General features: G+C 38.8%; 3 protein-coding genes across 5 annotated transcripts; 2 read left to right on the top strand and 1 right to left on the bottom strand.

The window, feature by feature from the left end:
• Positions 1–14: 14 nt before the first annotated feature.
• LOC127424650 (carnitine O-palmitoyltransferase 2, mitochondrial) lies at positions 15–4,512 on the bottom strand. Its single transcript, XM_051670008.1, has 5 exons — positions 4,105–4,512; positions 3,696–3,776; positions 3,492–3,598; positions 2,087–3,391; positions 15–1,911 (listed from the first exon to the last, which is right to left on the bottom strand). Exons 1-5 carry the CDS (start codon positions 4,290–4,292, stop codon positions 1,583–1,585), a joined length of 2,010 nt encoding a protein of 669 aa, XP_051525968.1. The 5' UTR covers positions 4,293–4,512; the 3' UTR covers positions 15–1,582.
• A 325-nt stretch (positions 4,513–4,837) lies between these two features.
• Positions 4,838–13,584, top strand: LOC127424656 (protein-serine O-palmitoleoyltransferase porcupine-like). 3 transcript variants are annotated; one of them, XM_051670015.1, is made up of 16 exons: positions 4,838–4,967; positions 5,216–5,351; positions 7,657–7,800; positions 8,626–8,818; positions 8,947–8,990; positions 9,115–9,296; positions 9,408–9,538; positions 10,061–10,081; positions 10,331–10,345; positions 10,455–10,580; positions 10,757–10,857; positions 11,085–11,161; positions 11,258–11,321; positions 11,558–11,643; positions 11,768–11,872; positions 11,969–13,584. In XM_051670015.1, the coding sequence occupies exons 3-16, from the start codon at positions 7,665–7,667 to the stop codon at positions 12,068–12,070; spliced, it is 1,383 nt and encodes a 460-aa protein (XP_051525975.1). In that variant the 5' UTR covers positions 4,838–4,967; positions 5,216–5,351; positions 7,657–7,664; the 3' UTR covers positions 12,071–13,584. The 3 variants fall into 3 exon arrangements, 2 of the variants coding, with proteins under 2 accessions (XP_051525975.1, XP_051525974.1); XR_007894495.1 differs by lacking the exon at positions 4,838–4,967 and having other exon boundaries at positions 11,608–11,643; positions 11,969–12,008; XM_051670014.1 differs by lacking the exons at positions 4,838–4,967; positions 5,216–5,351 and adding an exon at positions 6,826–6,960.
• Positions 13,585–14,139: 555 nt separating this feature from the next.
• LOC127424660 (SPRY domain-containing protein 4-like) lies at positions 14,140–23,666 on the top strand. Its single transcript, XM_051670020.1, has 2 exons — positions 14,140–14,299; positions 22,739–23,666. Exons 1-2 carry the CDS (start codon positions 14,170–14,172, stop codon positions 23,278–23,280), a joined length of 672 nt encoding a protein of 223 aa, XP_051525980.1. The 5' UTR covers positions 14,140–14,169; the 3' UTR covers positions 23,281–23,666.
• Positions 23,667–24,580: the final 914 nt, after the last annotated feature.

Here is a 24,580-nt window from a genome sequence, read left to right as displayed (position 1 = left end):
CGCATTTGTGGCATAATATTGATTACCACAAACATTAATTTTGACTCGTCCATCCTTTTCTAAAAAAGCAAAAATCTGTTACAGTGAGGCACTGGAAATGAATAGTGGCCACTTTTTGAACATTAAAATACTGTTTCAAAAGTTTAGTCACAAGACATAATATGCATGTAAACATGATTTTAGTGTGATAAAATCACTTACTAACCTTTTTTGTGTGAAGTTATGACCAATTTAAGGACTGAATGACTGAAAAAATTGCAATTTAAACTTTACAGCTCAAATACATGCGTTATAACAGAATAATTAAGTGCTTTTTTTTTTTTTTTAAATACAATTATAAGCTTTACATTCCTGCCTTTAAACCCTCTAGAAACTGGCCCCATTCACTTCCATTGTAAGTACCTCACTGTAACCTCAATTTTTGCTTTTTTTTTTTTTTTTTTTTTTTTTGAGGGGTGAGCCAAAATACCTTTTTTTGGTAATCAACATTGTCACAAATGCTGTCGACTGAGCTTAACTTGTATTGAACCCGGAATATTACTTTAATGGTAGTGCTGATGTGTTTCTGCATTTTGTAAGTGAGCTTAAAAATAGAAGCTAATACACAATAGGTATGTAATGATCATAAATATGCAGAAAAACAGCATGTCCATTTGTTGCTGAACTATATCACCCAATCAAAATGTTTAGTCAACTTTGTTACAGACGATATTTACAATCAGATGAGTTTTAGTCTCCTGTGATAAACATCTCCCTCTTGATCTCGTTGATCCCTTAATGCTTTAAAAATTTTAAGGCACAAAATAAGCATTTTGGTGGTAACGAAGATCTAAAGTTATTCAATACATTTGTGAATAGGTAATTTACATGTTCTTCTGTTGTATATGATACAGAGATGCATTTGGTTAAAAATGAACAAAAATTACTTCATCCTGAAGTGGATAAACCAAGATCCTACAGTCACTATTAATGACCTAAAGTACATTGAATCACGGCAACATAGGCGAGAGGAGCATTTAGGAGTCAGTGTGGTTGGTTTCTGTCATGACTATAGATGACTGACATAGGGGATGGTTTAACCTGGAAAAATTGCATAACAGAATTCAAAATGCAATATATTTGCTTTACATTTTTAATACACTAGCATTTCAACGCATTATCTAGATTGCCCTAACCAAGGGCGTAGCCAGGAAATTGCTTTTGGGTGGGCCTTGTTAAAAATGGATGGGACAAGTTTTTTTTCATACCAAATTTTCCTAAACAACAGAGCAGCAGTACATTCAAACAGTTCTTTCACACTTTCAGAAATCAGAATTTATGCATTTTTAAACTTTTATAAATATATATTTGAAGTCAGAGAATAATCTCTAATACTCTGGGTGGGCCTGGGACCTTAGTATCACATTTCAACTATCCACACTGTATAAAGCTTATTTAACAGTTCTACAATCAACCATTAAAGACAATGATGTCATAGGATGAAATTACATTGAGTCAGTGTCTAATAACAGACAAATCAAACAGATGTTCTGAATCCAGACTAGTCCAAAATCCCCAGCGTTTCAACAGATTAAGTGCTCTTTTAATTAATGGGTTTTCCATCAAGGACTGTAAAAATGTCTTCCAAGGACTTGTAAACACACTTTAGAAATTCATGAACATTTCTGGCAGGGTAGCTGGACACATTGCATCCAATCCATTCATCATGGACACCATAGCCCACTCCAAAACCATCAGGCACCACAGGAGCAAACCCACCAAGACTCACCGCAGGGCTAGTGAGAGTACTGGTGGACAGGATGTTGTGGTTTATGGCAGCATAGGCTGGGTCCAGGTACAGACTAGGCAGTGCCATTCCTTTAGAATTAGCCAAGTAGCGCATTGCAAAAAGATGCCGATCAAACCCTTGACCTAGACGTAAATGTAAAAAATGAATGACAATAAGAGACTGAAAGTCCTCTTAGAAACACAGTAGATGCAATTGTTTGACACAAATCTGACTTGTTCAGTATTGGTAAGATTAAGATCATTTTAGCTTTCAAATGCGCACCACACCTTTTGAGTGTGATTTGCAAGTTTCACTCACCCATGGCTGCCTCTTTAGTGAGTTGGCTGTGGTATTTGGAGCATTCACTCAGCAGTCCTTGTAACTGTTCCACTGTGTGCTGTCCAGGCTGCTGGACGAAGGCCATGGCACAGCGCTTTGTATGAACACTAGCAGGACGGATGGTTTCCGTACGACCGTGTTTAAAGGCTGCAGTGCTGCAGGACTCATATGTGGCAACAGTTTGGCCGTACTGCCGTAGGAAGCCCATCTGGAAAGCCAGCTGTGCAATGGCATCTGGGCTTAGCTTCTTTTTCTTAAGTTGCTCCTTTCCACCTTTCTTGAACTCCATAGCATCGATGGTAAGTGTTGACACGGCAGCATGGAAGTTCTCTTTGGCCTTTGTGATTCCAGCTTGTAACTCTGCATTGAGTTTGAACTCTAATCGCCGAACCGCTGAGACAGAGTCTACAGATGCTGGCAGAGAACCAGGGCCAACCAGAGGCTTCTCTGTGGTGTCCTTGAAGACTTCATTCTGGAAACGAAGGACGGCCACACCGTCGCCCCAAGAGTGCTCAAAGTTGATGGCCGCCTGCCCATCCTTAGCCAAGATGATACTAAAGGACTTGTCATACCAGCGGTTGCAGCCGTCCCCATGAAGCATGTTGTGGGAGATTTGGATATGGTCTCTCATGTCCTCCCCATCCAGGCAGAGGCAAAACAGAGCAGTGTCTACTAAACTCAGAGCTTCACCATTTCCAGCATCCAGAAGCTTTTGTCTTAACCCAGCCCAGGTGTCTCTGTTCTCACTGGTCAGAACACCCAAAGGGAATGCAGGAGTGGGTGTGGGGTCTGCTAGGATGTATTTTAGGTGAGCTTGAATCTCAGCAGGCTTTACAAGGTTACCATCCCGATCCACTGCATCAAACACATACAAGTTGCCTTGTCTTATCACAAGCAGGTGGCGGCCCTTCTCATCTGTGAAGAGCTCATCACGCTTGTACTTGGGTATACGTGTGGAGTTGAAGAGGCGGAAGTATTGGGACATATCCAGAGGATATGCGTTTGCCATGTAGGCTCCAAACCATGAGATGGAGGAGGGCACCCATCGGATCAGCTTCTTGAAACTGTCTGTGTCACTCTTGGCAGGGTTAAGGTGAAACACCTCAGGCTCAAGCAGCCCAGCACGCAGGGTCTTCATAAACCGCACAGCCGAGCAGACCATGTTGGTGGCCCGTACAAGCTGATTGTTGTACTCCGGTTTGGGGTCAGGGTTAAAGGACATGAAGGGGTTAAAGTTCAGCACAACAGACTCTCGGGCAGACAAGTACATATCAAACCATGGAGCTATAAAACAAAACAGATAAATTAGGCTAATTAATGGGCCTAAAATTCTGAAATATTCATTCAGTTATGCATAGAATGATTCAAAATGGAAACCTCCAACCTGAGATATAGCTGGTGTGCTTATTGTTCTTGTCAAAGGCCACAAGTTCTTCATGTAACTGCTTGCCGATACCATTATGGAAGTCATGTGCTACTTTCTCCGTATTACTGTAGGATTTCAAGGGCACAGATATGGACAGAAAAAATGACAAAGATCGAGTTTATTCCACTAAGAAATATTTATACAGATACCTTTGATCATTACCTGTACTGTTCATCATTAAGCAGGGGTCTTTGTGCTGCCAAATATCTCCGTATTGTATCCTCCAGTTTGGGGACTGGTAATCTGTAAATGTCATTCATTTTTAAATGTAATTTATTCAACCTTTACAATGTACCATATGGGGGGGAAGAGACTAAAGGAAGTAAAATTGGAGCATGGGGGACATATTTACATGTAACACTGTATCCCCACCCCCCTTACAAACTATTCGTAGACTTTGCACTTTAACCAACATTCTATAATATGACATGAAACCGATGTAGAAATGTGTTTTAAAAGTAGTATTTCGAAAAAAAAAATCACTGTCTACATCATTTTCTATTTGTACCCGTCAAAAAAGCATTATAGAGATTATTTCTATGACGTTTAAGTCATACGTATAAAGTCCTACCTTGGTAAACTCTTCTGGTAGTGCATGGTCGGGACGACACTTTGGTGCAAATTCTCCATTCCAGCTCCATACTTACTGCTGTATTTGCGCTGAGTAGTTGTCAGGACTGACAGGGCAGGATTATTCCTCAACAGTTTTAATTTACCCAGTGTAAAGTGATATTGCGTAGAAAGCAAACCTGCCATCATACAACTTCTAAGGTAATGAGTTATACTGAATGTTGTATTTGGCTAAAAAGTAATTCAGAATTTTCAGACTTATTGTTTAATAGTCCTCCAGCACAGTGAATGTATGCACGATGTCTGATAAAGGCAGATCAACTGCAGTCCCCGTCAGTTGACCCAACAATTAAATAATTAATTACCAATAAAATTATTAGTCAATTTTACTACCTTAAAAGTTTTGTCCCAACAAATTGAATGTTTTTTATTATTATTATTATTATTCCAGCTGCTTTACAGCTAACAACAAACAAATATTTCTGAATTTAATTTTTGATTCATTACTTCCGCCTCACTAAATGTTCCCCTTTTCAAAATAAAAGCCCCTGGTTTTTAAAGTATTTTTAGCAAGTCAGTTCACTCGGCGGCCGTCGTTGGAACGCTTCCGAGCAGCTAGTTTTCTACGTAAACAAGAGAGATACAAGCGCAGCTCCTACCTGCTTGAATGGGGAAAGACAGAAATCTCCAAAACGGTTGGTCAAGATTAAGATCAAAGGGCATATTTCAAATCAGCAGTCAAATCTGACAACACTGGTATCATATATTGTACTTTACCTCAGATTACGCTATTTTCTCATCTTATATACCTAATGCGCATGTGCGGTGTCGAGTTGACTGACAGGCGATGTCTGCATCTAAAAGGTGATTGGCTCTTTTACCTGTAAGGCGGGACTTCCTTTCTATATCCGTTGACCGTTGGCTGCTGTTGGGCTTTCTAATTTCTCCAATTAATTTTAATAGAAGTGGCTCGTCTTGATAAATAGTCTCTTTAAAAAATAAAAATAAATAAATAAAAAAAAAGCTATACTATGTAACTTTTGGGCCTCTAGGGTTTAAAAAATAAAACTGCATGAGTCTTGCGGAAGAACATTGTTTTGGTTGTGCTCCAGCTCTGCTCCTCTGCGATGAATGTGGTTCGAGGCACCAGTGAACACATGGATACAGGACATCTTATCAGAGTGAATGGACCAATAAATAATAAAAGAAAGGAAAAGATGGATATCCGAAAACATGTCATCTAAGCAGGTAAGTACCATATATTATGCTGTTGTTTTGACTTATTGGAAACATTGATGTTTTTAAATAATTACATTACAAATGTTAGGCAACGTTCGTTAACATTAGAAATAATGATTGCTAGTCTGATAACGTCAAACGTTGTAAAGTTTTTATAACTGCAGGATATTCTGGCCAAATAGACCATGATAGTAACTAATACCAACCAGTGGTCAACATCATTTCAAGACTCACATGTCCTTGGCAAGCCTAGGACTAAAGGATTTATTTATATAAATTATTGCCGTTATAAAGAAAAATACACACGTGTGCTAGCAAGTGAAAAGTTCTGCACTGATTACAGTATAATTATTGTATTTCACTACACACACACACACACACACACACACACAGACGTGTGTGTGTGTGTGTGTGTGTGTGTGATTACACAATTATACATAAACCATATCAATAAAATATTTTACCTGTTAAGTAAGAAAAAAGCCATCTCTGGATCGCTTTTAAATCTTTTCAGATCTCGGATTTGTCACCACCTCTGAAAAGCCAAGCCGATGTTGATTCAGGGTTTATTATGGACTCTGTCGCTTTCCCTTTTTGCTTGTAGACTCCGCTTTGTTTGGGGTTTCTTTGTTTTTACAACCGGTGATTCCCCAGAGGTTTGCTGTTTTTAATGATCCATGGTCAATTTTTCTCGTTTGTTGTGACAACAAACTTTCAGCTTCACGCTACTCCCACACCGTGCATGCGCTTACAGTAGCCGGAGCTTATTTTCTGTGTGTACAGATATGACGTGAACACGCACGGGCGAATGACTTACTGCCAATATCATTATGGAAGTCATGTGCTACTTTCTCTGTATTACTGTTGAGATCCTGCGAAATCCGTCCTAAAAACTCTAAAATATAAATCATTATTATAGGTTTATCAAAGTGTAAAGATGGATTTTTGTTGCACTCTCTCATTAATAACATTGTTATTTTTTAATAATAATAAAAAAAAGTTACATAGTGTAGCTTTAAATATAGATGTGTTCCATAGATAGGATAATAATAATGATAGTGTTTAATTTATAGAGCGCCTTTCCAAGGTTCAAGGTTGTGTTACAAGAAAATTACATCATGTAAACATTACATTTAATTTCATTAAAAAAAAAAACAAAACAAAAAAACAGTTACAGCAGTGAACATGCTGTGAGAAGAGGCAAGTTTAGTAAAGGTAATGTAATTAAAGGCTCTACTATGCGATGCATCTAATGATTCCACTTTTTGCTGTCGTTAAGATCTTTTACTCAAAACAACAATAAATTAAGTAATCTCATCAGAACAGTACCACTCTATTTGGTAAAAACGTGAACAATTATTAAAAAGTTTTAAATTATATATTTATTTATTTCATTTGTAAATTTATATAAAAAAGCCTCTCATATGATTGGTTCAGCCGCATATGACTAGGAAAACGATTGGTCGTCGGATGTCCCTTTGGAATGCTTTAAGCATGAATGACAGCATCAATGGGAATCAGCCACATCAGGCGCATTACCAGCATCATCATAATTGTCCATATTTGTATTAGAACCTGGCTGAATCTCACTTTATTTTTAATTAAACAACAAATTGAGGTAAGCTATATATATATATATATATATATATATATATATATATATATATATGAATCCATACAAATAATGACATTTAAGAGACCGATAGAAGCTGAATTCCTATAGCGGTTCTCAGATGGCGAAGGGGGTGACTTTGTTTATCCTCCTCTGCTATCTCGCCTTATAACGAACGCTGTCTTTCTTTTAATCAGCATAATTTTTCTGAATTCAGTGGATGTAACGCCTGTCGTCGTTTTTACAATAGCTTGCATTTCGTCCGTCAGACCATTATAGATGCTGTCTGCATTGCGGTGCAAGGGTATTTAAAATCTTGCGGATGTATTATTTGGACACGCCATGATGACGATCCAGCATAAAGCATTTGTTAATTTTTAATAATGTATTCAGAATACCAACAAAAATGTTTTTCTCAAATCTCATTTTAATTTCAGAGAATACATTTCTATGATTGACCAGTTGTAATCATATATTTGCTATGGGATTCAGTATTAGCCCTGAGAAATTAATTTTACTAACACCCGGTACTGACCTCAGTTCAGTCTTGATCTTATCCTTACCTCTGAAGCTAGCTCACAGCATCTGTCACTGCCCTGACCACAACAAAAACCTTGATTTTGTTGTTTTATCTTTTTGGCAAATAAAATAATATTTCTGTATTATTATTATCATTATTATTATTATTTTGGTGTCTAACAGACAGGGAAATGGGAGCTTTGAGCAGGCAGGAGTTCTTCCAGGAGCTGGGATCAGGTTGCCTGTTCCCGACTGTCCAGCAGGGTCTAGAAAAAGTATGGCAGCTGTTACTCATCTGCATAGTGTGTAGGCTGCTATGGAGATTTGGTATGAAGGGTTATACAACACAGAGCATTTACTGTGAAGCCTAATGATGTCTTGCCATTAAAGGAATAGTTCAGCGAAAAATGAAAATTCTTTCATCATTAACTCACCCTCATGCCATCCCAGATATGTATGACTTTCTTTCATTTGCAGAAGACAAACAAAGATTTTTGGAAAAATATCTAAGCTCTGTTGGTCCATTCAGTGCAAGTGAATGGTGACCAGAACTTTGAAACTCCAAAAAGCACATAAAGGCAGCATAAAAGTAATCCATACGACTCCAGTCAAATCCATCTATTCAGAAGTGATATGAAACAGATTAATATTTAAGTCCTTTTTTACTATTAATCAGCACTTTCACATTCACATTCTTCTTCTTTTGTTTTTTGGCTATTCGCATTCTTCGCGCATACCGCCACCCACTTGTCAGGGCTGGTCAAAGGTGAAGATTTAAAGACTTTCTCTATATATTTATCTGTTTCTTACCCACACCTGTCATATCGCTTCAGAAGAAATGGACTAAACCACTGGAGTCCTATGGACTGCTTTTATACTGCCTTTATGTGCTTTTTGGAGCTTCGAAGTTCTGGCCACCATTCTCTTTCATTGAGTGGACCAACAGAGTTGAGATATTCTTCTAAAATCCTAATTTGTGTTCTGCAGAAGAAAGGAAGTCATACACATCTGGGATGGCATGAGAGTGAGTAAATGATGAGAGAATTTTTTTGGGTGAACTATTCCTTTAAGTAAAAATAAAAAAAAATCTAATTAAACAAGGCTCTGTTGAAAATGTATTTCTTTTTCAACCTATCATCCTATTCCTCTCAGGTCTGCCTTCTTACGTGAAACACCTGAGTACAGTAGCAGGAGGCTTTTACACTCTCTACCTGTTCTTTGAGCTGCACATGGTTTGGGTGGTGCTTCTCAGCCTCCTGTGCTACCTCATCCTCTTCCTGTGTCGTCATTCAAGCAGCCGTGGCCCCTTCCTGTCCATCACTATCCTAATCTACCTGCTTCTGGGGTATGTAGACACATTATCTCACGCTCTCATCTGTTTTGCATCTTTAATAATATTACATAATATATAATAATCTTTAATAAAACCTGGTAAATTCGAGATACAGTATGAATTTGTTCTTTTCGTTTAAGTGAGTTGCATATGATGGATACAACTACCTGGCATAAAATGAGAGGTCAGTCTGTAATGCTATTTTGTAAATTGATTTAAATGACCATTAGTTCCTGGCTGGTGGATAGATGTTTACTACATATGAATGTGCCTAAAATGGAAATAGTATTGTTGTCATGGTCACCCAGGCTCCCAGATGGTAGTGGCAATGAAGGCAGTTTCTCTGGCCTTTGACTTAGACAAAGGCATAGTAGAAAAAGTGCCTTCCCCAATAGAGTTCATGGGCTACATTTACTTTGTGGGGACGGTGATCTTTGGGCCCTGGATCAGCTTCAACAGCTATATGGATGCAGTGGGGAGTCGAAAACTTGTGAGTCCCATCTTTAACAGCCCTTAGTCTAAAAAATGGAATTAAAAGGATTGGGAGGATTTCCTCCGGTTCTTTTAGAGTGAGTCTGAATTTGTCTGTTCTTTTACTTAGAGTGTCTCCTGGTTTGTGAAGTCAGTCAGCAGCTGTGTGAAAAGCCAGCTCTGTCTGGTTATCTCCAACTGTGTTGCACCCTATCTTTTCCCCTATTTCATCCCAGTCTTTGGAGACAAGCTCCTCCGCAAGTGAGTATAAATAATATGAGCAACAGTTTGACCAGTCCTAGCCATTATCAATGAATAACGTTTATATAGTGTTGAATAAACCAATGTATTGAGGTTTTAAGGTACAAATGGGTTCTTTCGTTGGTATTACAAAAGTGCTGTTGGTATGCCATTTGGAGATTTTCAAAAATATGTTATCTTTAAAAAAAAAAAAAAAACATGAGCAAAGGTTCAATTGAGTTGTGCATTAGAATATACCGTAGATGGGGAAACATGTGTTGGCTTGTTTACTTTAAATTGTTTAGAAAGTTTTCCATTTCTACCCTGAAAACATGCTAACCTAAAAAATGTGCTTCATGTGGTAACATCTGGTTTTATTCAAGTCAAAAATATTATTTACTGAATCAACCTGAATACATTAGGTTACACCACCAAACTAATTTTAAGGGTCAGATCATGTAGAAATAGCTCCTTAAGGTAACAACTGCAAGTACCACCTTTTACAGTGTATCTGATCTGTCATGTCTTCATATTTTCCCCCAGCAAGAAGAGGCGAAAGATAAGGTATTATCTAACTTACTGTTTATTAATGATTAGTTAGATGTAATAATGACACATGCATAAACATTGAGCATGAACACATATTATTATTACATGTATAAGACATGTTTGCATCAGCAAAAAATAAACCTCTATTTGGTTAGACTAGAGAGTTCTGTATAATTTATATAAATTGTATCCACTTCTGTTCAATAGTTTTGTATTTTGTTTATTAATGCATTTCATTATACTATATATTTTAATGTTTTTCAGAGGCTCAGTTACAAGGTAAGCAAGCATCAGTCATGCACAAGCTTTTAATGCTAAAATGCCATTGTCAGTACCATTTTGTCTCTAGCCTGTGAAAACCTTCAGCTTTGTAATTCTTCCTCACCAGGTGGCTACAGGGCTATGAAAACACTCTGTCCTTCCATTTCAGTAATTACTTTGTGAGTTACCTTGGCGAGACAACCACCACACTGACAGGTGCTGGTTTCACGGAGGAAAAGGACAATCTTAAGTGGTTTGTACAGATGATACAGATTCACATACTACCAATACACTAATTAATACGTAAGTGCCACTAAACAAGAATATAACTGGCCTTGTACTTATCATATGTTCATCAGTATACCATCCTCTCTCTCCTCCTTTCTGTCTCTCACTCAGCCTTCTGTTGTACTGTTTCTGTCATTCCAGGGACATGACGATAGCAAAGCCACTAAATGTTGAGTTTCCCAGGTCTATGGTGGAGGTTGTCACTTCCTGGAACCTGCCCATGTCCCGCTGGCTTAATACTTGTATATTTTTGTTTGGGAATTTATTTTAAACTGCTGGTATTATTTGCTTCTGGAACAGGCTGAAATTTATTTGAAAAATTCATTTGAAAAATGTCTTTCCCTCCATAGGCCAGACTTGAAATACAGCCCTACCAGCTTTAATTTAGAGCATTTATGCAACATTTTTGTGTATTGTTCTGTCTTATCTCCAAATACTTGTATAAATACTATTTATCCTCCTTATTTAGATGTGTTTAAGAAGTCTCTCAGATATGGGAACTTTTCAGCTATCATCTTGACCTACACAGCGAGCACCCTGCTTCATGTGAGTGTGTTTTGGCTCTTTGACATTGTGCACTGGCTTTTATTAATTTCATTCTTTCTCAGGCTTAAGTGAAATGTTTTATTTCTGTGCCCACAGGGTCTTAGCTTCCACACTGGGGCAGTGCTATTTACTCTAGTCTTCATAACATATATTGAGCATGGTGAGTATCTGTTTAGGAGCTAATGCATATTAATTCTGAGGTCTTTGTGTTTTCAATGTTTCAGTTTATTGCAACATCCAATAGCTCTACTTAACATTTACATCAATACAGTTTAATTATGTTTAGCAATTTAGTTCTCAAATGGAAGTGTAAAGACTTACACTCTATTGATTGTATTTCAGCTTAACAGGCTCTAGTTGTGAGTGTAATGACTGTGCATTTATTCTTTGTTCTAGTGCTGAGAAAAAGATTGTCTGTCATTTTAAATGCATGTGTTCTCTCCAAGAGATGCCCATCAGACTGCAAACACCAAAATAAAAAGGTATATTTACTTTGGTATTCTTGTATATTGTCTTTATGGCTATAAAAGCACAAATCTGTATATTTTAAGTGACCTGTGCTAGTTATTTTGTTGTATTATTACAAAAATAACTTTTTCTCCCTAGGCAATGTGGGTGTATTTAATTAATGGGACTTTTAGTATGATAGCAGTGCTACATTTAACATACCTGGGCTCTATCTTTGGCTCCAGCACAGATGATACAGATGAGGTACCACCCATAATTTCATGAAATCCTATGGAATCCTAACTTCCGTACAAGTTACTGTTATTCCAATTTGTTTAAAATGGTTTCTTTTGTTCACAGGATGGCATGGCCAGCCACACCATTCAGAAATGGACGCAGCTCAGTTGGACAAGCCACTGGTTGACCTTTGGCTTTTGGGTCCTATATCGCCTTATTCTATAAACACTGAGACCTACACACCTACAGAAAGATTAGGAGATGATAGCAATAACTATGATTTGTTCATTTGGACTGTGGAGGGGCTATTGCCATTTATGAGATCACTGTGAACTCTTGATGAACTTGATTGGGGGAAAAGAGAGCTCACAAATCCAGGAAAAAACTGATTTACATTTACTATTGATCCACACAGCTGGTTTGGTGCGCGCAGAAATCTGCAAGTACCGGGACGTTTTCTAAACCAACTAAAGTACAAGAAGACCTTTTTACAAGCAACAACACTCCTCTATAATTCTGAAAAATAACATTTTCATAGCCATCAGTAATGTATTCATCAAGACTTTGATATGACCTAGAAGTGAAGCTTAAAACGTTGTTGTATAGTTCTTTTTGTGTAATGGTTTAGGTTTAGGATGACTAAACTACATCAGACACTGAACACTAAATTCTTTTCAAACGGGGTTATTTTAAATACAGTATGTTTTTAATTTTAGTTCAATCTTATAACTTCTGGATGTGTGAAAAGAAAGCAAGTACTCTCATTGGTTATTTTTAGAGAGCTCTAAAGTCAAACTGCACAAATAAAGACTTAACCTGTGCTCTAGAATTCTATGCAGATACCATATATAGTTTAGACACAGTTTAAAGCCAATTTTTAGATCAGACTTGCTCAAAAGGAGTTGTACAGTTGATGACCTAAGAAATCTGCATTATCCAGGTGGTGGTTGGTGCATTTGTTCAGCCTTGACTTGGCTTTTGCCTCTTTAATTTTCATTCTACAGTAGATGGAAAATCTAGTGCTAATGCTGTTTCACTAAAGCACATACCATTCTGCGATTCACAACCAGAATAGGTCCATACAGTACCTGCCTCTGATGTCATAAGAGACAAAATGAAAATTATCATTCCTTTTTTTTTTTTTTTTTTTGTGGTGATAATAACTGTCCTGATGTTGAATATGTGATGTATGTCCTGAGTGACTTTGAAACTTTCTGAGACTGGAATACTGAGACAAGATTAATAATGTCATATTTTTACATTTATTTTGTTTCAACCTTTTTTTTTAATTTTTTTTTTTTAATATGTCTATTGCTGTTCACATCCTCCAGCACACCTGCATTTAGTATTTGGGACAAGGATTATGGAAGGAGAGTATGTTCTTGTATTCTATTTATTTAATGAATTATTATTTTTTTATTATTACTCTTCAGTAGTAAATGTAATATTTAAAACACCATCATGCTAAATTAGACACTGTTTCATGATGCATTGTGCCAAACAGAACAATAATAATTAATAGTTGACTTTTTATTTGTTGTGTTCTTACATTTTCAATTAAAGATTTATCATAATATTTATACAGTTCTACTATTGTTGTTAATTCATTACCATACTTTAGTTAGTGAATAAAAAATACATTTAATTAAAGAGTTCACATTACTTGGATGATTTTGACTGTGTTATGTAGTATATCTAACTGACAGGTCAATCTATTGATAATAAAATAATATATCTTGTTTTTTTGTATGTTTGGATGGTTTTTTGTGCAGTTTTTTTTTATTTATTTTAAAAAAAAAATTTTATCTAATTTTTAATATACAATAGTCCTCTTTGTAAACTGGCCCCCCAAAAGTGTTTGGGTGCTTAGTCCACACTTCAAAAATTATGAAAGTAATTGCATTAAATGACAAAATATCAAACCAAATGTGCTCTCTGCAGACAAATGATGTTAGACCTTCACACAGGAGTGACTACAGGTGTAGTTCATTACATTAACAACCAGTCTTCATTTTGAACAAGATACGTTATAATAATGATTTATAATTTTAAACCTCACCTACTTCTTTTTGTTACATGTTGTGCTTTAAAAGTGTGCTTGTGCTATATTTATGAAAATATATTTCACTTGGTTTGATATTATGTTGTTATGTAATGCAATGATTGTTACACATGTAAAGTGTGGTGTTCAAATACTTTTGATTGCCACTGACTGTACAGTCCTTCTATTATTTTACAGTAGGTGGAAGCAGCGCGCAAGAATCGAGACAGCGCAACCCTGCGACAGAGATTGAAGCAAAACGAACAACATCACAATTGACAACATGGCGATGTCCTCGCGCGTGGTATGCATGTGCCGTTTGACAGGCCGATCTTTAGGGACTGTACTCAGTCACAGCCGTGCTAAAGACCTCACAGCCCGGAGATGGTACATTACCGCCAGTGCGGGTAACGGTGAGTACAGTACATGCTTTACAAATGTATCACACATTTCAGTATTGACTGTCCAGCCAAGCCTCAGAGGAGAAGGTCAGTCGGATATCGCTATAATATCTCGTGCAACATTTTTTAAAATGGTAATTATGATGTCCTGATGGTATACTAAACGTAATAAAATGACATTGTACGTTTATGTTAGCTCTATAGTACAGTGTTTCCCAACCTTTTTTCTGTCACGGCACACTTTTTACGACTAAAAAAAAAAACTACGGCACACCGCTATCCCACATAGGTTAACCATCGTCAGTATTTTTCCTTTTCAAGAACTAGTCCATGTTTTCTGTCCGTCTTAGTGGCGTGTTTACTTGAAATTGAAATTCGGCTATGCAAAAAAAAACAAAAAACAAAAAAAAAACAAGTCACATAGGCTACCCTGCGTGAGGTCACAGGTGGCAAGAGCGATAAATTGGTAATGAAAAAAAACAACAACACATTTGCATGTTTTCTAATTTATAAATTTGTTCTTGCAATGCCACAACAAATTACAGGGATGCAAACTCATGAGGGGGCGAAAAAGGTAAGACTGGTCCACGAGAATGTTTTCTGGGGATATTTTTTTTTTAAAGAATAAGCTAAAAGCACCAATTCCATTTATTTTAGTGATTCAAGTTTATTCAAGTTTACAATTCTGCAGAATTAGCTGCAAAATAAAGAGTATTGTGGTGAGGCTTGCTTCTGTTTCACAAATTTGTTCAATTTTATTAACTGATTAGTTCAGTGACCCCTTCTGGAAATGTCACTAGGTGACGACAAATGAGCGTCTTATGTGCTATGAGTGAGTCAGTGAATCATTTTGAGTCGTTCATGACCGAAATCTACCAAGAGACTTTATAGTGTTTAAGCATTAAAAGAACAAGGCAGATCTATAGTCTTCCTTCAGTCTGAGCATTATTTTTCATCCAAAAACACAACAATAATAGTCTAATAATAGTGAGTTTCAATATTGTCCTTACCTTCTCTTTTATTAAAACTTGCATGGCTACAAATCTACTGACTTCAGTATAAGAATTATAAACACAAAGCAGATCTACAGTATCATTTTCCTACAGTAGCCTATTTAAACTGCTGAGCATGGCTTTTATCAGAAAAGACCACAATAATAGACAAATAATAATAATTTTGAGTTTCAATAATGTTCTTTCGACATTGTAAAGCGCATTTCACATGAGTTGGGTTGAGGCGTCGACGCTCCGTTCACCGCCAGCTTCAAGCGCGCATTGCCCTCCACATGACAAGTTGCAGAATGCGTCACAGAGGGACGAATTTACGAGTTTGCCACGTAAAAAAGCGGGAGGTGTGCACAATAAACATTGAAAACATGTATTTGGAAGAGAGAAAAGAGCTTGCAGTTGCTTTGATAGCAGAAAGTAATAAAAGGACTCGTTTATGTTTAGGTCTAAGCGTTTTCTTGGTGAATTTAAATTAGTTCAATAACTGGGGTCTCTGATATTCGTAAACGATAAGGTAATGTTTAATTAAAAGAAATTATGAGACATTCGATGTCTCCACAAATTTGGACAGTTTTTAAATATTTCTTGTTGCTTAGTACTCTCAAAGACATTATTGGTGAAGCAAAAACGTGTGTGTGAAAAACACTTTGGTGTAAAGTGGCGTCACTTCATAGACTTCAGTGTATTCTGCAGCACTGACGCAAGTCATGTGAAAGCGTCAGTCGCGTCAGTCACTTTTGCACATAAATCATTGCTCTTCACAATCACAAAAGTGACCGACTATGCTTTCAAAATGACGAATTTCTCCAAAAGGTGAGGAGTTTGGATCCCTGAAATATTTTTTTTTCATGCATATATTTATTTTGTGGAATTTGATAATTTTCCACGGGACACCTGACAATCCTTCATGGCATGCTAGTTGGGAAACACTGGTATAGTAGACATGTTATACAGCCACGAGATGACACTAGAGTGGCACGAGAACAAAATCAGCTGCTCGTGATGCGAAAAACAGCTCAGGTCAAAGTGAATTACAGCCCAAATTGTCCCTGTTACCTCGGTGCGATGCGGCCATATTGTCATGCTCTCGATAAATTGTTGTCGGAAACGTTGTGTTCTAACATATCAACTCTTGTCTTGATTGTGGCTTTTCCCTTACTCAGCGTTTTCATAATAAGCATAGTGTAATGAATGAGGCTGGTATCCCTTCAGCCGACCGCCGGGGGAGCCCTCTCCCGAATACTGACACTGAACCGTTTTCTTCTATGGTGACTTCCTGTTTGAACCATATAAATAGCCATGCATTTCCATTGTGACTTTGCAAAGTATTGCCAGTTTCACTGCCTTACCAAGCATTATTCTCATTGCCTGTTTCATTGGCTACTTGTTATGACCATTACTGGATTACTGATTTTGGATTACTGTTGCTCTGTTTGCCTGGTTGGACTGATTACCTGTTTACAACTACTTTGCCTGCTTCAACGATTATGTCACTGTCCTGTGTTTTGGATTTGTATGCTGATTGTAAATAAACTTCCTGCATTTGGATTCTACCTTCGCCGCCATGTCGAGTCCCTCACAGAATACTTCACCACCCATGAATCCAGCGGAAGTTTCTCAGCTCTAGGCTGCATTCCCTTAGCAGAGCGAACTTCTCAAGAGTTACCAGGAATAACTGAACAACCTAAGAGCCGCAAATGAGAACCTCACCCACAATATCTGTTCTCTTCCACCTCCACAAGCTACACCGGTAAGATTCGCTTTTCCTGATAAATGTAATGGCTCACCAGAGAAAAGGGGGTTTTTATGTCAATGTAAAATATATTTCTCCAATCAACAAGAGTCATTCAATCAAGAATCCAAGAAATGTGCTTTTATGATAACGTTACTTACCGGAAAAGCACTAGACTGTTTGGGAGAGTGATAGTCAGCTTCAAACATCATTTGATTACTTCGCTTCCCAGATCCATGAAGTGTTTGAATACCCAGAGGGAGGTAAAGATGTCTCTGTTCAGCTGCTTCATGTACGCCAGGGTTTACGTTCTGCAGCTGATTTTGCCATACACTTCAGGACATTAGCGGCCCAAAGTGGATGCAGTGAGATCGCACTCAAGACTGTGTTCAGAGAGGGACTGAACTACAATCTGCAGGCTGAACTCACATGCAAGGGTGAGGATTCAACACTCGCTGAATTCATTTCATTGGCTGTAAGTATTGATAATTTACTACGCAACTCGCCACGCTCAAAGATGAGTTCCAAGTCACAAACATTGGTCCATAGTCAAGTCCAGGCATGCTCCAACGCCCCTGAACCTATGCAGATCCAGAGTTTGATGAAGAACGCGATCGTCGTCATAAGGAGCGACTGTGTTACTATTGTGGTGAGAGGAATCATCGAAACTCTGCATGCCCTCACAAAGGCAAGAAATATCCAGATGCTAGAACTAATGTGAGTACCAAGAACATTTCATCTCCCACACACCACAGTTTCTCCCTTCCCATTGAACTCTCCTTTGATGATAAGTTGAAATGTGTTTCGGCACTTGTCGACTCAGGGGCTGCTGTGAATTTGATTTACCAAGAACTAGCACCAGAACTCCATATCCCTTCAGTACCTTGTATACCCACCATTAACATCGCTGCTGTGAATAATGCATCTATAGGCACAGGCATCACTCACCAAACTGTTCCAGTTACATTACGGATTGGATTATTTCACACAGAGATCGTATCTCTTTATGTCATCAACTCACTCAACCATCTTCTCATCCTGGGTCATCCATGGCTGGCTATCCATGATCCCAGGGTGAGTTAAAACAATGGTCAGATTATTGTCAGTCAAACTGTCTTCATGTCACTGTCACAATGCCATGTTTAACTACTAGCATTGAAAGTCCTGAGAACCAAGCTCAAATCCAGGTCCCCAGGGAATATTCTGAATTCGCCGAGGTATTCAGCAAAATCAAGGCAACCCAACTACCACCTCATCATCCATGGGACTGCGCTGTGGAGTTGCTTCCCAACATGGCACCCCCTGGGAGCAAAGCCTATCCATTGTCAAGACCTGAAACCATGACAATGGAGACTTACGTCGAGGAGGCTTTAGCTTCAGGGTTCATTCATCCTTCCACCTCACCAGCTGCAGCAGGCTTCTTCTTGGTCGAGAAGAAAGATGGAGGGCTCCATCCATGCATTGACTACCGAGGATTGAACACGGTGGCAATCAAGTACAGGTACCCACTCCTGTGCCGTCTGCCCTAGAATAACTATGTGAAGCACGCATCTACACAAAAGTGGATTTGAGAAGTGCTTACAACCTGATTTGTATTAGAGAGGAAAACCGCATTTATCACCACTAGGGGGCACTATGAATACCAGGTGATGCCTTATGGCCTGGCAAATGCACCAGCTGTGTTCCAGTCGTTCATCAAAGAGATCTTCAGAGACCTCCTCAAAAGATGTGTCATCGCATACATTGACGACATCCTCATATACTCCCATGATAAAGCACAACACAAAGACGTTAAAATGGTCCTCTCCCGCCTTCTGAAACACCAACTCTACGTGAAAGCTGGAAAGTGTGAGTTCCACACTACCCATACAACATTCCTAGGGTATATCATCAGTCATAAAGTTATTGAGATGGATGACTCCAAGATCCAGGCAGTCATGGAGTGGCCAAGACTCAACACTGTTAAGGAGCTACAATGTTTCCTGGGTTTTGTGAACTTCTACAGGAGGTTTATCCACAACTACAGTCTCATCTCTGCCCCTTTAACATCATTGCTCAAGGGAAAACCATCCAGGCTTCCATGGAATGGCTCTGCTCAAAATGCCTTCGACTCCCTCAAGACAAGTTTCACGACCGCCCCCATTCTCAAGCACCCAGATCCTAACCAACCATTCATTGTGGAAGTGGATGCCTCAGACTGCAGCACAGAGGCGGTTCTCTCTCAACGCCACGGTAACCCTGGTAAACTTTATTCTTGTGCTTTCTTTTCCCGTAAACTGAACTCAGCTGAAAGGAACTATGATGTTGGAAATAAGGAGCTACTCTCCATGAAGGCTGCGCTAGAAGAGTGGCACCACTGGCTTGAAGGTTCTGTCCATCCATTCCAAGTAATCACCAACCATAAGAACCTCGAATACATCAAGGGAGCAAAATTTTTAATCCACGACAAGCCCGATGGTCACTCTTCTTCACAAGGTTTCATTTCACAGTCACCTACCACCCTGGCAGTAACAACTGCAAAGCTGGTGCTCTCTCCCGTCGTCATGATCCTCTTCACAACACCCCTCAAAATGAATGCATACTACCACCTTCTGTTATCATCGCACCCGTAAGCTGGGACATCATGGAAGAAATCCAAAGAGCCCAACAAACAGACCCTGCACCACCAAAATGCCCTCCTACAAAACAGTACGTACCACGCACTCTACGCCAAAGAACAATCCAATGGATTCATACCTCCCTCAGCATTGGACACCCTGGCATCCAGAGGACTATAAGCCTGGTACGTAACTCATTTTGGTTGCCCTCAGTCATTAATAACGTCACTGCATATATTAAGGCATGTCAAGTGTGTGCACAGTCTAAAACTCCCAGAGAACTGCCAGCCGGCCTGCTACAGCCACTGCCTAACCCTCAGAGCCCCTGGTCCCACCTGTCCTTTGACTTCATCACAGATCTGCCAAACTCCAATGGGTATACCACCATCTTTGTTATCATTGATCGTTTCTCTAAGTCATGCAGACTAATCCCCATGAAAGCTTTACTCACTGCCATGGAAACCGCTAACGCACTTTTCCACCAAGTTTTCAGGATCTATAGTCTGCCAGAAGACATAGTGTCTGACCGGGGACCACAGTTCACTTCCAGAGACTGGCAGGCTTTCTGTAAACAGCTAGACATCAACGTAGGCTTCACGTCTGTTATCATCCTCAGGCAAACAGACAGGTGGTGAGGCTAAACCAGGAAATCGGCAGATATCTCAGGTCTTACTGCAGTCGAGAACAACAGCGGTGGAGCGACTTTCTCCCATGGGCTGAATACATCCAGAACTCCCTCATGCATTCATCTATGGGACTCACCCCCTTCCAATGTGTGCTGGGCTACCAACCTCCTATGTTCCTTTGGTCGGGTGAACCCTCTACGGTGCCAGTGGTGGATGATTGGATCAGGCAGAGTAAGCAGGTGTGGGACAGTGCGCACGTCAGATTGCAGCGGGCCGTCCGGGCCCAACAGATCCAAGCTGATCAACGGAGGCATCCCCACCCCGACTATCAACCTGGCCAGAGAGTGGCTATCAACACGGGACCTCAAGTTGCAGCTACCCTGCAGGAAACTCAGCCCCAGGTATGTTGGTCCGTTCAGAATTGTCAGACAAATCAATCCTGTGACTTACTGACTGGAGCTACCTGCTAACTACCGCATCTCTCCTTCCTTTCATATGTCATTGTTGAAACCTGTCCACCCGACATCTGGCCTCGGAACCACGGATCCTGAGCCGCCTCCTCTATTGGAGATCAACAGATCACCTGCTTACATGGTCAGAGAGATCATAGACTCTCGTCGTTGACGGGGCCAGATGCAGTACCTGGTGGACTGGGAAGGTTATGGACCAGAGAAGAGATCATGGGTAGCTGCCAAGGACATACTAGACCCATCCCTGATCCGAGACTTCCAAGCCCCACCGAATCGTACTGCACCACGACCAAGGGGACGACCAAGAAGAACAACACCGGGAGTTGTTCGTGGATGGGGCGGTTCTGTAACGAATGAGGCTGGTATCCTTTCAGCCGACCGCCAGAGGGACCCTCTCCCAAATACTGACACTGAACTGTTTTCTTCTATGGTGACTTCCTGTTTGAACCATATAAATAGTCATGCTTTTTCATTGTGACTTTGCGAAGGATTGCCAGTTTCACTCCCTTACCAAGCGTTATTCTCATTGCCTGTTTCATTGGCTACTTGTTATGACCATTGTGCCTGCTTTACTGGATTACCGATTATGGATTACTGTTTTGCTCTGTTTGCCTGGTTGGACCTGTTAACAACTACTTTGCCTGCTTCAACGATTACGTTTCTGCCCTGTGTTTTGGATTTGTATGCTGATTGTAAATAAGATTCCTGCATTTGGATTCTACCTTCGCCTCCATGTCGAGTCCCTCACACATAGTTTCCACTGAAATACAACACTTTTAGTATTCATACAATTCTATCACTAAAAAGTAAAGTACCATTTTTGGGTACAGAACTATGGTATTCTTACAAGTAATATGAATAAATACATTTACTATTTGTTACTTTGTAATTTACAATTAGTTTTTGTAAATGCACTTGGGGTTCAAAGTATTTTTCTTTTTTCACATTAATTTTAATCAGGTCTGGTACGAATGAGGTTTTGTTTTATGAATACAGCATATACTTTTTTTTGTTTTGCCATCTACCTGGAAAAAGGAATGCGAAATGTCACAATGCTTCATAGGTGGGGCATGTTGGAACAGGTTAGGGGCACATTGCAACCATATGACATCTTAAAATCCCTGTCTAACAATTGTATCTGATCTTACTAAAATACCTAGATGATAAACTAAAATACTATGTCAATAAATGCTATTTATTACCTTTGTCATATATAATCTAGAAGTAATTTTGACACTTGACAATGAATACAAAAGAAAGCCACGGTATTGTCCAAAATAATGGATTGATGACAAACACTCACATAAAGGGGAATTATGTAAATTACAAATCTGTTTGCATGGAATTGCATATAATTTGTGCTTATGAGTCCAACTGGGATTTGAACCTGGCTAGTCACTTCTGCTAGATAGCTAAGATTTAAGACTATGCAAGATGCTAGCTAACAGATTGGAGATTAAAATGATACCAAATTTTCCGTGTTTTAAATAAACACTAAAAACAGAGATGAAAATTAACTTTAGTGTGAAATGTTACATTTGCTACTGTAAAATGAACCTTTGGTGATATCTTCCAAAGTTTTTAAAATTTTGTTGCAATGTTTTCGCTATTCAGTGCTGATATTGCAACAAGTAAAAAGTTTCGTATTACCAGTGTGTGGAAACTTAAACCATGTGTGTTACAACTAGCCCCGCATTAGTTTGTGCACCGCTCTCTTCTACTACCAATGTATTACCATCACTGTACCATCACTGTACCACCACAGTACTTTTTGTAGGGGTCAGTGACTACAAAAAAGTATAAAAACGTTTCTCTGTATTATAGCCACAACTGTCGTCAAATGGCAACAATGGTTACTATAGTATATTTTTTATAATGGGTTATTATTAAGACACTGGTTTAGTAGTGTTGGTCATAATGAAAATCCAAAATCTTTATCCATTTTTTTTATTTTTATTTATCCAAATAACAACATCATTTGAGTATTAATTTTTATAAACGTACTCTTTCTGTCTACAGAGCTACAGTTTAAGCTTGATGAGCGGACAGCCCATAGCAGTCTGGACCTTTTTAAGAAGGACACAGGTGTGATTTATCGAATGCTAGGCCTGGACCCCTCCCTTGTGCAGGACACCCCTCTCAGGTTCCGGGACTGGGCTGTGGTTCTTGCAGACACCCAGATTGACTCTGGACGGCACTACTGGGAGGTCACAGTTGAGAAGTCCCATGAGTTTCGGGTGGGAGTGGCTGAGGTGTCGACATCCCGCGATGAATGCGTAGGCACAAATTCCACTTCCTGGGTGTTTGCTTTTGTCCAGAGGAAGTGGTTTGCTATGACCACCGGTAAGCAGGTCCCAGTGCCGCTGGTGGGGAAACCCGATCGGGTCGGGCTCTTACTGGACTATGAAGCTGGACGGCTCAGTCTTGTGGACACTCAGAAAGCTGAAGTGGTACACACTATAAAAACACAGTTCCGCTCCCCCATCTCTCCTGCATTTGCACTCTGGGATGGGGAGCTACTAACACACTCGGGACTTGAGATCCCAACAGGGCTTCAGTGACACACACTTGCTCATTCACACATGGATGATACATGCCTCTTGATGGATAGAGAGGGTGGAGTAAGGGCCGTATGGAAACACTAAGAAAGCCAGTGGGATGGGAACAGCCCTTTAGAGCCCTTTTTCATTACTGTTCTAAACTATTTGAACTAAGCTGTGTTATTTACCAAGATCTGTCTGATTGTTCCTCTGGTGAAAACATCCAACATTACTGATTGTGATAATGCAGATGAACTTATGTATCTGTACAAACACAAATAAGAATACTTGATACTCTTAAGTTTATTTGTCATTTCTCATCGGTGCTCTAGTATAGTCTGTTGGATTCAGCTATATGAGAGATGTTTTTCAATAAAAAGACACTCTTTACCAGTGATAAACCTTTATTTACAGTTCATACACTCCATTTCCTTTTGCTTTATGTTTGTTTCATTCTGTACACTTTACGTATCCTTTTTCACCCTCATTTGGAACAAAACACCCCTTAACTTACCTAAACTTTATTTCTCTAATTCAAGTCCAATTTTATGTCCAGCAATAAAATGCGCAGACATCTCAATACCATTTATTTCTTGCAAAATATGAACAAGATCACAGGATTAAACAGCAGGCACAGTTAAAGCTTTTGTGCCCTATAATAAATTAAATTTTTAAATTACATAATACTTTACAAAATGTCTTTTAACAAGCTTAAGAAATTCAAACATCTTAGGAATAGTACAAATATACAAATACATGCTCAAAATGCTTAAATCTATGAATAGCCCAAATGTTGAAATCCTCATAATAGAGCCAACTTCATTCACTTCAAAGAGCTGACTCACAAACCTTAAGGCAATATGAAAATTCCACCGCAAGGTTCCATTTGTTAACATTAATGACATTAGTTAACATGAACTAACAATGAACAATACCTTTACATCATTTATTAATCTTGGTTCATGTTAATTTCAACATACTAAAACATTTTTAAAGTAAAAAAAAGTTGTATTTGTTAATATTAGTAAATGCACTAGTATGAACTATCAATGAACCATAGTATTTTTATTAACTAACATTAACAAAGTTGAATAAATGCTGTAAAGAAAGTGTTCATGATACCTAATGTCATCGATTGGGACCTTATTGTAAATGGTTATCAAAATTCTGGTATGGTTATTTAATTAATATTCCACTGGATTTACACTTTTGTGTGCGTGCTTGTGTGTTTATACATGCTTGTCTTGAAAGCTAGCCTGATAAATTTACACAAAGTGTGCAAGATGCATTTGAGTTTGTAGGACTGAATAACCTTATTCAC

Source organism: Myxocyprinus asiaticus, chromosome 33 (assembly GCF_019703515.2).
Source record: "Myxocyprinus asiaticus isolate MX2 ecotype Aquarium Trade chromosome 33, UBuf_Myxa_2, whole genome shotgun sequence".
Taxonomy (NCBI): Eukaryota; Metazoa; Chordata; class Actinopteri; order Cypriniformes; family Catostomidae; genus Myxocyprinus; species Myxocyprinus asiaticus.
This window is presented reverse-complemented; position numbering and strand designations above follow the sequence as displayed.